Consider the following 14,061-nt stretch of genomic DNA (forward strand, 5'->3'; position numbering starts at 1 on the left):
ATGAGGACTAAGCAAAAAAAAGAAGCAGGAAAATATTATTTTTAAATAGAAAATACAGGGATAATAGCTTTATATTCTGAAATTTGAATAGTTTCTTAGAAATAAGCCCTGAAATCTCTCTCACCAAAAAAATTTAACATGTCCTTACAAGATGCAGTAATGGGTATATTTAGATTTTTAAAAATTGTTTGTTTTATTCAGCTAAATTAGAAAAACTCAGTCAACTTTTTTTGTATTGAGTCAAAAATAACTGGTTTCTCAAGGAAATTCTTGAAATAAAAGATTATTTTTGTCTTATCAATTTTGGAATCATAGAGATAAAGTTAATTGAGATACATGTTTGGACAATAGACTAGAATTTTAGGTACATTACTGTTCAGAAGTTTCCAAAGTATATTAAGAATATATAACTTACAGAATCCCCTTTTGCTTTCAGATATACACACTGCCCTCAATACTGTCAGTTTGATGAACTGCAACAGAATTCAAGCTAATGCCTTAAAAGATGCTTTTGATGAACTCAGTGTTTCTGTAAAGCCTGAAGAACATCAGATGTTAGAGAAAACCCTTGACATTGATGGTATATATAACAAGTATAAGTTGGTTTTCTGGATAAAGTGATATAATTTTTTAAATTTCCCTTCCTTATCTTCCACTCATCACTTCCCAACAACTTTCTTTTTATTATTCTGATGGGGAAAAAAAACACTCTTAACAGAGCAACTCTACTGAGGTCATAAATTTATCTTGATAAAAAATATTTGAATAAAATTAGTAAGGTTTTTTAAAGCCTATATAGCCCCATCAAATATTCCGTGTTGACTCCAATAGGGTATATTTATTTGTTTGTGTGATTTTAGCACCAACAGCACTATAGAAATCAGGAAAGGTAAAGTAATTGAGAAGGTTGTGCCAATGTGAAACTGCTTTTAGTCAGGAAACTATTAGAAGAGGACTTTACCCCCTCTTCATGAGATATTTATGGCATTCCAATATTTTGACCACCTCATGCGAAGAGTTGACTCATTGGAAAAGACCCTAATGCTGGGAAGGATTGGGGGCAGGAGGAGAAGGGGACGACAGAAGATGAGATGGTTGGATGGCATCACCGACTCAATGGACATGGGTTTGGGTAGACTCTGGGAGTTGGTGATGGACAGGGAGGCCTAGCGTGCTGGATTCACGGGGTCGCAAAGAGTCGGACACGACTGAGCGACTGAACTGAACTGAACTGAAGGTTGATTAATGTGAATCCTAAGAGCTTTCAAAGAAAATTGTATATAATGTTCAAATTTTGAAAATTATTATGTTTTTAAAATTGACTTAAAATCAATTTCTAAAAATGTTTTCTTTTTTACATTATTAAATGAGTTTTTGACTTGCTTCACCAGTCATATTGACTGGGGCTAATGTATGGCACAGCTTCTGGGGCACATTGTCATCTGTGTACACAGGATTCCTTGGTGTTGTACAGTGCCTGTCCTGAATGACTAAGTGTGGCAGACCTGATCTTGAGTGCCTATTATATGTAAGGTGTCACGTAATATGTAATCAAACAAATATGAAATATTTATATTTAGGAATCTTTTGGTCTAGTTAGTAAGGCAAGATATAAACAACAAAAGAGTATATTACAATACAGAATATAAAAGTTCAGTGAATGTATAATGTTAATGTGACAGAATTTGAATAATTGTCAGGAAAATTGATGTGATATTGTTATTTATAATAAGAAATATGTATTTAGTCTCTGCCCTCATTTCTGGCACAGAGCTCCTAAAACTCTTATAAATTCTGAAGTGATAAGAGCACTAGGAGCATCTTTTGTTCTAATGAGGCAGCTCTGGTGGGGCTCCTGGATGTGGGCTGAATGGGGGCTGGTTACCCTAAAGACCAAGCCAAGATTGCTGCTGCTGCTGCTAAGTTGCTTCAGCCAAGATTAGAAGTTTAGAATTTTCAGCCCATCCCAACCCTGCTCCCAAGATGAAAGAGGGACTGGAAATTGAGTGAATAATTGATCATGCTTTTGTGAGGAAGCCTTACTTGAGACCCTCCCAGACAACACCTTATATATCTCTTCATCTGGCTGTTCATCTGTATACTTTATCATATCCTTTAATAAACTGGCACACATAGCTAACTGTTGCCCTAAGTTTTGTGAAGTGCTCTAGCAAATAACCCAGCCCAAGTGGGAGGAGGTCATAAGAACACTTAGTTTGTAGCCAAGTTGAACAGAAGTTGTGGGTAGCCTGAAGTCCTCCCACTTACAATTGGCATCTGAAGTGGGGGTGAGGTACCTCGTGGGGCTGAACTCTTAACCTATGGATGCTATTTCTGGTAGATAGTGTCAGAATTGAGTTAAATTATAGGACATGTGGCTGGTGTTGCAGAGAATTGCTTGGTGTGGGAACTCTTCCCCCATCAAACTGGTGTTAAAAGTATTGTGAGTGTGGTGATAGTGTGAAAGTAAAGGAGAAACATGTAAAGAAAGACTGAATTTTTCTCATACAGGTGATACTGTGTTGTGTGAGTTCAGAGGAAAGCTATTTTATTTATTCAGTGAAACTTTATTGAGCACCTATTGCTTGCTGGGCACTAAATATAAAGATAAAAAGGCTTACAGTATATTGAGATGACAACAAGAACACCAATTAAATACTATGATACTATACCAGTCGAATACCATATAGGTAAACATTCATTGAGTGTTATGGAAAGCACACACAATATTTACCTAACCCACACAAGGTTGGATAGGGTAGTCAGAAGATTCTTCCTAGAGGAGATGACATTGGAGTTGAGTTTTGAAATATGAGTAGGAAGTAGTCAAGAATTGGGAGTTCAGGGAAGGGGACTAGACGGAGTTAGAAGGGAATGCTGAGAAATCAACGGAGCTCTAAGTAGCCCAGTAGAACTTACACCAGTGGATCTTAGACTGATTTATATCAGTATTACTTAGGGAATTTGTTAAACCCAGATGCTTTGATCTCATTCTAGATCTCTTGCTTCAGAGATATCTGCATCAGATCCAAGGCACACATGTGTGTATGTGTCTGTTTTTCAACAAGCTTTACAATTCATGTTGAAATCATGAAATCAAAGTATGACCATTGACTTGGTGGTGCATAGTTGTTGGGAGTAAGGTCAAGAGCAGATAAAGAAGGGTTTTATTTTTGTTTTTTTCTGAGCAGAAGAGTTAGAACTTTACCCTGAAGGCTCTAGTGAAAGTCCCTCAGTCGTGTCCAACTCTTTGCAACCCCATGGACTATACAGTCCGTGGAATTACCCAGGCCAGAATACTGGAGTGGGTAGCCTTTTCCTTCTCCAGGGGATCTTCCCAACCCAGAGATCGAACCCAGGTCTCCCACACTGCACTTGGATTCTTTACCAGCTGAGCCACAAGGGAGTCATTGAAAATTCAGCATTGAAAAGTGACATGATTAATTTTGCACTTTGTAATACACATTTTGATAGTGGTATTGAGAAAGGACTAAAGATTATGACAACATAGATGGACCTAGAAGGTGTTATACTAAGTGAGATAAGTCAGAGGAGGACAAATACCATAAATTTCTTTTATATGTAAAATCTAATAAAACAAAGGAACAAATGTAACAAAACCTAAACAGAGTCGCAGATACAGAGGATAAACAGATAATTGCCAAAGGGGAATGGGGGTGGTGAGAGAAATAGGTGAGGAAGATTAAGAGGTGAAAACAGTAATAATGTAATATCTTTGTATGATGACAGATGGTAGCCATACTTACCATGGTGACTATTTTGTAATGTAAAGAAATACTGAATCATGTACGTATCGTGTTGTAGGAACTAACACAGTGTTGTAGGTCAGTTATACATCTAAAACCCCACAGATTTATAGATAAAGAGATCGGATTTGTGGTTACCAGAGGGGGCTTGGGAGAGGGGGAATTGGATGAAAGTGGTCAAAAGGTACAAACTTCTGGTTATAAGATAAATAAGTACTAAGGATGTAATGTACAGCATGATAGATATAATTAACACTGCTGTGTGTTATATATGAAAGTTGTTAAAAAAGTAAATCCTAAGAATCCTCATCACAAGGAAAAACATTTTTTCTTTAATTTTGTATCTGTATCAGATGATGGATGTTCACTAAACTTATGGTAATCATTTCACAACATATGCAAATCAAATCATTATGCTGTACATCTTAAATTTATATAGTGCTGTATGTCAATTATATCTCGGAAAAAATGGAATTAAAAAAAGAGGATAAGTTTGAAAGTAGGGAGACATTTGAAAAGTCATAGTTAGCTTGGTTAGAAATCATGAGTGTTGAACTAAGGCATTGGCTCAAGGGATGGAAAGAAGGGAACAAATATGATATCTAGGAGGCAGAACATCATTGTTGTTTAAGTTAGGGAAGACAGGAGAGGAATTAGGATGAAAAACAGATTTCTGGCTTGGGAGACTTACTTCATGATGATGCTTTCTAATAAGATAGGGAATGTAGGATGAGGATCAGGTTTTAGTGCAAAAATGAGGATAACATTGTGTCTGAGATGCTCGTGAAAGTAGAATTGAAGATATGCAGTAGATAGTCTAGGCTAGAAATAGAAATTTGAGAGTCATCAACATGTTGGTTGTAGTTAAATTCAGAGAAAGTTTATAGAGTATAATAGAGAGCCAAGGATAGAGGGCTGGGGCATGCTAACATTTAAGTAATGGTGAAGAAAGAGTAGTTTATAAAGGACATTAAGAAGAAGTAAGCAGAATGGTAGGAGGGAGCCCATGAGAAAGCTGTAACCACAAAACAAAGAGAAAAAAAAGTTTCAAGGAGGAAAGTGTTGTATGAAAAAAAAAATTAAATGTGTTCATCAGTTTGGCAGTAAATAGTTAACTGGAAAACTTGGTAAAAGCAGTTTCAGGAGAAGTGAAAGTCAGATAGCAGCAGTTTGAGGTGTGAATGAGGAAATGATAAAATATGAATAAAAATATTTCTTTTCAGGGATTAGGTTATGAGGAAAGGAAAGAAAGGAGCAATAGCTGGAGGGCAATATAGGCTTTCTTTTTTTTTAATTTTTAAATTTTTTTTATTTTAAATTAGTTTATCTATTTTTTAACTTTACAATATTGTATTTGTTTTGCCATACATTGACATGAATCCACCATTGGTGTACGTGTTTTCCCCTTCCAGAACCGCCCTCCCTCCTCCCTCCCCATCCCATCCCTCTGGGTCATCCCGGTGCACCAGCCCCAAGCACCCTGTATCATGCATTGAACCTGGACTGATGATTCATTTCACATTGATAATTTACATGCTTCAATGCCATTCTCCCATGTCATCCCGCCCTCGCCCTCTCCCATAGAGTCCATAATACTGTTCTATTTATCTGTGTCTCTTTTGGTGTCTCGCATACAGGGTTATCTTTACTGATTAACTAAATACCATATATATGAGTTAATATACTATATTGGTGTTTTTCTTTCTGGCTTACTTCACTCTGTATAATAGGCTCCAGTTTCATCCACCTCATTAGAACTGATTTGAATGTATTCTTTTTAATGGCTGAGTAATATTCCATTGTGTGTATGTACCACAGCTTCCTTATCCATTCGTCTGCTGATGGGTATCTAGGCTGCTTCCATGTCCTGGCTAATATAAACAGTGCTGCAATGAACATTGGGGTACATGTGTCTCTTTCAATTCTGGTTTCCTCAGTGTGTATGCCCAGCAGTGGGATTGCTAGGTCATATGGCAGTTCTATTTCCAGTTTTTTTGAGGAATCTCCACACTGTTCACCATAGTGGCTGTACTAGTTTGCATTCCCACCATCAGTGTAAGAGGGTTCCCTTTTCTCCACACCCTCTCCAGCATTTATTGCTTGTAGTCTTTTGGATAGCAGCCATTCTGACAGGTGTGAAATGATACCTCATTGTGGTTTTGATTTGCATTTCTCTGATAATGAGTGATATTGAGCATCTTTGCATGTGTTTGTTATCCATCTGTATGTCTTCTTTGGAGAAGTGTCTGTTTAGTTCTTTGGCTCACTTTTTGATTGGTTCGTTTATTTTTCTGGAATTGAGTTGCAGGAGTTGCTTGTATATTTTTGAGATTAATTGTTTGTCTGTTGCTTCATTTGCTATTATTTTCTCCCACCTGAAGGCTGTCTTTTCACCTTGCTTATAGTTTCCTTTGTTGTGCAAAAGCTTTTAATTTTCATTAGGTCCCATTTGTTTATTTTTGCTTTTATTTCCAATATTCTGGGAGGTAGGCCATAGAGGATCCTGCTGTGGTTTATGTCGTAGAGTGTTTTGCCTATGTTTTCCTCTAGGAGTTTTATAGTTTCTGGTCTTACATTTAGATCTTTAATCCATTTTGAGTTTATTTTTGTGTATGATGTTAGAAAGTGTTCTAGTTTCTTTCTTTTATAAATGATTGACCAGTTTTCCCAGCACCACTTGTTAAAGAGATTGTCTTTTCTCCATTGTATATTCTTGCCTCCTTTGTCAAAGATAAGGTGTCCATAGGTGCGTGGATTTATCTCTGGGCTTTCAGTTTTGTTCCTTGATCTATATTTCTGTCCTTGTGCCAGTACCATACTCTCTTGATGACTGTGGCTTTATAGTATAGCCTGAAGTCAGGCAGGTTGATTCCTCCAGTTCCATTCTTCTTTCTCAAGATTGCTTTGGCTATTTGAGGTTTTTTTTATTTCCATACAGATTGTGAACTTATTTGTTCTAGTTCTCTGAAGAATACCGTTGGAAGCTTGATAGGGATTGCATTGAATCTATAGATTGCTTTGGGTAGTATACTCATTTTCACTGTATTGATTCTTCTGATCCATGAACACGGTATATTTCTCCACCTATCTGTGTCCTCTTTGATTTCTTTCACGAGTGTTTTATATTTTTCTATGTATATGTCTTTTGTTTCTTTAGGTAGATATATTCCTAAGTATTTATTCTTTTCATTGCGATGGTGAATGGAATTGTTTCCTTAATTTCTCTTTCTGTTTTCTCGTTGTTGGTGTATAGGAATGCAAGGGATTTCTGTGTGTTAATTTTATATTCTGAAACTTTACTATATTCATTGATTAGCTCTAGTAATTTTATGGTGGAATCTTTAGTGTTTTCTATGTAAAGGATCATGTCATCTGCAAACAGTGAGAATTTTACTTCTTCTTTTCCAATCTGGGTCCCTCTGGGTCCCTTTTATTTCTTTTTCCGCTCTGATTGCTGTGGCCAAAACTTCCAAAACTATGTTGAATAGTAGTGGTGAGAGTGGGCACCCTTGTCTTGTTCCTGACTTTAGGGGAAATGCTTTCAGTTTTTCACCATTTAGGATAATGTTTGCTGTGGGTTTGTCATATATAGCTCAAGGGAAGGCTTTCTTGAAACCGACTTATGATCTGGTTTTGACATGAATAAGATCTGGTTAAGTACAGAATGGATACCTTTCTGGACAAAAGTTTACAGAGGTAGAAACTCATAAGCTACTTTAAGGGAACCAGTGTAACTCATTGTGGAAGTCCTTTATGTTTCTTGAATTGATCAATTTATCTTTGTACCGTTTTTGTCTTTACAGAAAAGGGGCATGTTTCCCTGAAGTCTGCCCTATTAGCATTGAAGAGCAGTAAGCGTTTTCAAGATTTTGGGGGTGAGATAATTAGGAATTTTTATACACATTTCAAACATAGGTAATACTTACCATAATTGTTGAAAAGTGATGGGCCACTTACATAAAATCATAAATAACACACTACAAAATTAAATGAGTGGTATACATTTAGTATTTTAGGAGTTCAGATGAAGGTGAAGTTCGAATGTTCACTAGTTTAACTTTTAATATTACCTATAAGCTTATATGCCAGCAATATGCCAGCAAATCTGGAAAACTCAGCAGTGGCCACAGGACTGGAAAAGGTCGGTTTTCGTTCCAATCCCAAAGAAAGGCAATGCCAAAGAATGCTCAAACTACCGCACAATTGCACTCATCTCACATGCTAGTAAAGTAATGCTCAAAATTCTCCAAGCCAGGCTTCAGCAATACGTGAACCGTGAACTTCCAGATGTTCAAGCTGGTTTTAGAAAAGGCAGAGGAACCAGAGATCAAATTGCCAACATCCGCTGGATCATCGAAAAAGCAAGAGAGTTCCAGAAAAACATCTATTTCTGCTTTATTGACTATGCCAAAGCCTTTGACTGTGTGGATCACAATAAACCGTGGAAAATTCTGAAAGAGATGGGAATACCAGACCATCTGACCTGTCTCTTGAGAAACCTGTATGCAGGTCAGGAAGCAACAGTTAGAACTGGACATGGAACAACACACTGGTTCCAAATAGGAAAAGGAGTACGTCAAGGCTGTATATTGTCACCCTGCTTATTTAACTTATATGCAGAGTACATCATGAGAAACGCTGGGCTGGAAGAAACACAAGCTGGAATCAAGATTGCCAGGAGAAATATCAATAACCTCAGATATGCAGATGACACCACCCTTATGGCAGAGAGTGAAGAAGAACTAAAGAGCCTCTTGATGAAGGTGAAGGAGGAGAGTGAAAAAGTTGGCTTAAAGCTCAACGTTCAGAAAACTAAGATCATGGCATCTGGTCCCATCACTTCATGGGAAATAGATGGGGAAACAGTGGAAACAGTGTCAGACTTTATTTTTTTGGGCTCCAGAATCACTGCTGATGGTGATTGCAGCCATGAAATTAAAAGACGCTTACTCCTTGGCAGGAAGGTTATGGCCAACCTAGATAACGTATTTAAAAGCAGAGACATTACTTTGCCAACAAAAGTCTGTCTAGTCAAGGCTATGGTTTTTCCAGTGGTCATGTATAGATGTGAGAGTTGGACGGTGAAGAAAGCTGAGCGCCGCAGAATTGATGCTTTTGAGCTGTGGTGTTGGAGAAGACTCTTGAGAGTCCCTTGGACTGCAAGGAGATCCAATCAATCCATCCTAAAAGAGATCAATCCTGGGTGTTCATTGGAAGGTCTGATGTTGAAGCTGAAACTCCAATACTTTGGGCACCTCATGCGAAGGGTTGACTCATTGCAAAAGACCCTAATGCTGGGTAGGATTGGGGGCGGGAGGAGAAGGGGATGACAGAGGATGAGATGGTTGGATGGCATCACCGACTCGATGAACATGGGTTTGGGTAGACTCCGGGAGTTGGTGATGGACAGAGAGGCCTGGCGTGCTGCAATTCATGGGGTCGCAAAGAGTCGGACACGACTGAGCGACTGAACTGAACTGAATAAGCTTACAATTGAAGCAAGTAGTATGCCTTCTATCAAGGATGCCAACAATATGTGACCTTAAAAATTCTTTAGTTAATTAAGTTTTTTGGTTAGGTAGCATGTTCAACAGATCATAAATTAAAAAGTATATAAAGAGCCAGAGGAGATCAAGATGGTGGAGTAGGAGGATGCTGAGCTCATCTCCCACAAACACATCAAAAATACATCTGCATGGGGAGTAAATCTCACTTAAAGGAAACTGGAGACTGGGAGACACAACGGAGACTTTAAAGAAAAATCCCCATGAAGTTGGGTAGGAAGGCAGATAAAGTGATCAGGTCAAGACCTGTACCCCTAGCAAGGGACACAGCAGAGGAGAGGGATATTAACGGCTCAGAGATACTTGCTGGGGAGTGAGCATTTGAAATCACATATTGGGCATCCCAGCCCTGTGATTTGACATTGGGAAGATGAGTCCCCTCAGCTGGTTTGAAAACCAGTGGGACTAACAGGCTTTTGTTCAGTTGCTAAGTCATTTCTGACTCTTTATGACCCTATGAACTGCAGCACGCCAGGCTTCCCTGTCCTTCACTATCTCCCAGAGTTTGCTCAGATTCATGTCCATTGAGTCAGTGATGCTGCCTAACCATCTCCTCCTCTGCTGAGCCTTTCTCGTCTTGCCCTCGGGCTTTCCCAGCACGAGGGTCTTTTCCAATGAGTCAGCTCTTCGCAACAGGAGGCCAAAGTATTGGCGCTTCAGCATCAGTCCTTCCAATGAATATTCAGGGTTGATTTCCTTTAAGATTCACTAGTTTGATCTCCTTGCAGTACAAGGGACTCTCAAGAGTCTTCTCCAGCACCACTATTTGAAAGTATCATTCTTTGGCGTTCAGCCTTTTTTATGGTGCATCTCTCACATCCATACATGACTACTGGAAAAAACATAACTTTGACTATATGGACCTTTGTTGGCAAAGTGGTGAAGGGCTGTAAGAAACTTAGACCCTGCTTGTGAAAAGCATACACATGCTTGCTTATTCCTTGGAACAAGGCAAAGGAAGCAGATTGAAACTGCCTGGGACTCGGGCTAGTTTCCTGTGACCACTCCAGTGCAAACTCTGGCCCATGCTGAGAACCTGCTCTGGCCCCTCTGACTCTGGTGCATTTCTGCTCTAGGGAGAGGGTTGCCATTGCTGAGGAGAGTGCACACTTGTGACAGAAGGAACCAGCATAGCATCTGAATGGGGTGAGGGCAGCCATTATTGGTGTTCACAGAGGCAGCAGATTGGGAGGGGTCTGGAGCTCTGACTGAGCATATGAGAAGCTCTGGTTCACACCTGGCTCTGGCTCTAGCCCCTCCATTCCCAGTGACACCTCACACCAGGGTGATAACTGCTAGCACACGGTTGGGGAAGACATGACCCTTGCTCACATCTTCTAGCTCTTCTACCAAAGCCACATGTGAACTGCATCGGGGCACTCTCATACAAGGACGCCCCTTCAAGTCTGAAATAGGTAACTGTTTCACCTAAATTCATAAAGACAGAGAATGTTAAGCAAAATGAGAAGACAGAGAAATTTGTTTCAAACAAAAGAATAAGAACCCCTCCCCCCAAAAAAAACAAGGTGCTAGGTGCTCAGATGCTTAGTCATGTCCCACTCTTTGTGACCGCATGTACTGTAGCCTGCCAGGTTTCTCTCTCCATGGGATTTCCCAGGCAAGAATACTGGAGTGGGGTGCCATTTCCTCTTCCAGGGGATTTTCCAACACGGATTGAACCCTCATCTTCTATATCTCCTGCATTGTCAGACAGATTCTTTACCACCAGCACCACTTGGGCTGCTGCTGCTAAGTCGCTTCAGTCGTGTCCGACTCTGTGCGACCCTATAGACGGCAGCCCACCAGGCTCCGCCGTCCCTAGGATTCTCCAGGCAAGAATACTGGAGTGGGTTGCCATTTCCTTCTCCAGTGCATGAAAGGGAAAAGTGAAAGTGAAGTCGCTCAGTCGTGTCCGACTCTTAGCGACCTCATGGACTGTGGCCTACCAGGCTCCTCCGTCCATGGGATTTTCCAGGCAAGAGTACTGGAGTGGGGTGCCATTGCCTTCTCTGCACCACTTGGGAAGCCCCCCTAAAAACAAAGCAACAGGCAAAAAGTTTATCAGATAAAGTATTCACAGCATTAGTAATCAGAATACTGTCTGAACTGGGAAAAGAATAATGAACATAGGGAGAATTTTAACAGGGAATTGGAAATTAAAGAACCAGCCAGGGCTGAAGAATATAATACTAGAAATGAAAAACACACTAGAAGGAATTGACAGCAGATGAGGTGATAGAGAAGAATGCATAAGTGACCTGGAAGATAAAATAATGGAAACCACCAATTCAGAACAGCAAAAAGAAAACAAAAAAATCGACAGTTTAAGAGTCTTTTAGGACAACATCAAGCATACTAATATTCACGTTTTAGGGGTTCTAGAGGAGAAGAGAGATAAAGGGATGGAAGATATGTTTGATGAAACTATGGCTGAAAAATTCTTGAACCTGAAGAAGGAAATAGGGAGAACCTTTGCAATTGTGATTATCCTCTGTTTTTGTTCCTTCTTATTAAAAAAAATTTTTTTTGACTACTCATAAGCTGCTTAAAAAAACATTTGTTTATTTATTTGACTGTGCTAGGACTTAGTTCAGCTTGCCTGGTCTTTTTTTCTAGTTGCAACAGGCAAACTCTTAGGTGGGGCATGTAGGATCTAGTACCCTAATCAGAGATAGAACCTGGTCCCCCTGCATTGAGAGCATGGAGTTTTAGCCATTGGACCACCAGGGAAGTCCTGGTTCCTTTTTTATATCTTTAGTTGTGGCAAATCTTTTCTTCTAGTCTTCAGATCATTCTCATAGATGGTTGCTCTGTAAATAGTTGTAATTTTGGTGTGTCTGTGGGAGGAGGTAATCTCAGACTCTTCCTACTCTGCCATGTTGACCACATAAACCCCCTCAAAAGTAAACAAATTCTATTAGCATATTAATTAGCTATTGCCATATGTACCATACCTACGTTCTCAACCCTAAGTAAAAGAGAGTCAGTATAAGTTTTAATAAAAAATGGGAAAGAAGCAGACTGAGGTGGCAGTAACTGGAAGCAGCAAAGAGAACACGACATATAAGGCAAGGATGTGGAAAGAATGGGAAGCAGAAATGGATGTACAGAGCTTAATTCTTACGATGAGTTTGCCTTGTAATTGATCTTCTATTTTATGTGTTTGAAATAAGAGTTACCTCAAGAGAGTATTTAAAATGAATGCTATATTATCTTTAAAGAAAAAAAAAAATGCTGGGTATTTAAGCTAATTTCTTGAAATATGGTTAAAGTTAATTATTAGAGTTTGTATTTAAACTGAAAATATTTTCTTTTTATAGAGGTTAATAAACTTGCAAATGCCTTAGACAAAGTCACCAATGATAAAGTTGATGTTGATGATATACAACCTATACTGAATGGCCTGGGGGTTTATTTTCCAGAGGAAGAATTACAAGAGATACTTTCATCAGTTTCTGTTGATAGTAAGTATTTTCTTTTCTAAGGCATTTATTATATGTAAAACTTGTGTCTATTTTCACTCATAAACCCACAGAGCTGAGTGGTAGGGAATAAAATATGAGTTCAGCAACATTAAAATTTCCCTATAGGCTTGGGTGAGATTTTGTTCTGGATTATCTTCATATTGAGTTATCCTAGAAAAGCATAATCTTCCTCTCTTCTTCTCCTCTCCCCCCCTTTTTTTTTGCTTCCTGAGGTTTGAATCATGGCTTATTGGTTAGGAACTGTGAAGTTGTCTTGTGCCCATGAAACAAAGGCCTAAGCTTTAGTATGATGATACATTCTACCAGTATGATTTCCTTACAATCCTAAACAGGCTATACTGCTGTTTTGGAGTTCTGCCAGTGGAATGTTTAGCTTACACGTACAGCCTTGTAGTGTTCTTTTTCTTCTTAAGTTCCAAGTATATTACTGATAGAAAGCCAATTACTATGTAGTTCCTGTATTAATATATCTTTGCTCATAAGTATATGTAGTTTTCTTTAAATATTATAGCTCATTTGGTTTATGATACTTATCTTTTAGTGGATAAATTATATTCTGTGAAGACATAGGTAATTATCCTTGGGTTTGTAATGCTGAAAAATTACAGGAATATAGCATCAGAGAGGAAATGTGAAAACAGTGATTCCAATTGGTTAAGATATGTGTAAAATCCATAAAATATTCATTGGCTCTATAGAGCAAAAAAGATCACAAGAGTCATCGTAATCATGTTCCTTTTTATAATTAGACTGAGATAGTTTATTAGAATCAGTGTCAGAAAAACATAGGACTAACTGGTTTTGAAGATTTAGTAGGCATGCATATCTTTTTACTTCATACTTTTGTATCTTTGGACCAAAGACCATTCATTCCTTTATGTTTCATTTTCAGATGAAGGAAAAGTGGACTTAAAAGATTTCCTGATTAGGTTGTCACAAACTCCATATTTTACAAAAGGTTCAAGTAAGTGAGAACTTTTTAACAATAATTTTGAGTGGAATTGTTTAGTTTTGATTATATGCATTTATGCAGTTTTCTGATGCTGTAAAGCATGTCATACGTATAACAAATGTACTTTGAATGAAGAACCAGTAGGGGATTCTAGTCCTAACCTTTTCTTCACTTATAGTTTCTGGAGTTATAGTATATTTATTCATCACCCAAAAGGGGTAAATATACAAAATCTATCTGGATGATTCATCCTAGTGGTTGAGTTTGTGATCCAAGATGGCTGCCATCAGTTG

General features: G+C 38.5%; 1 protein-coding gene across 11 annotated transcripts in view; it reads left to right on the forward strand.

Annotated features, from left to right (window-relative positions):
- The window catches only part of EFCAB3 (EF-hand calcium binding domain 3), a 349,923-nt gene that overhangs the window by 109,940 nt on the left and 225,922 nt on the right, over positions 1–14,061 (forward strand). For all 11 annotated transcript variants that reach the window (XM_081576514.1, XM_081576515.1, XM_081576519.1 and 8 more), the window contains 4 exons: positions 437–580; positions 7,571–7,642; positions 12,652–12,795; positions 13,709–13,780. In XM_081576514.1, the coding sequence (XP_081432640.1) occupies positions 437–580; positions 7,571–7,642; positions 12,652–12,795; positions 13,709–13,780 (432 nt within the window). The remainder of the gene's footprint in view (positions 1–436; positions 581–7,570; positions 7,643–12,651; positions 12,796–13,708; positions 13,781–14,061) is intronic.

This window comes from Giraffa tippelskirchi, chromosome 3, assembly GCF_054371585.1.
Source record: "Giraffa tippelskirchi isolate mGirTip1 chromosome 3, T2T-mGirTip1v1.2.pri, whole genome shotgun sequence".
NCBI lineage: Eukaryota > Metazoa > Chordata > Mammalia > Artiodactyla > Giraffidae > Giraffa > Giraffa tippelskirchi.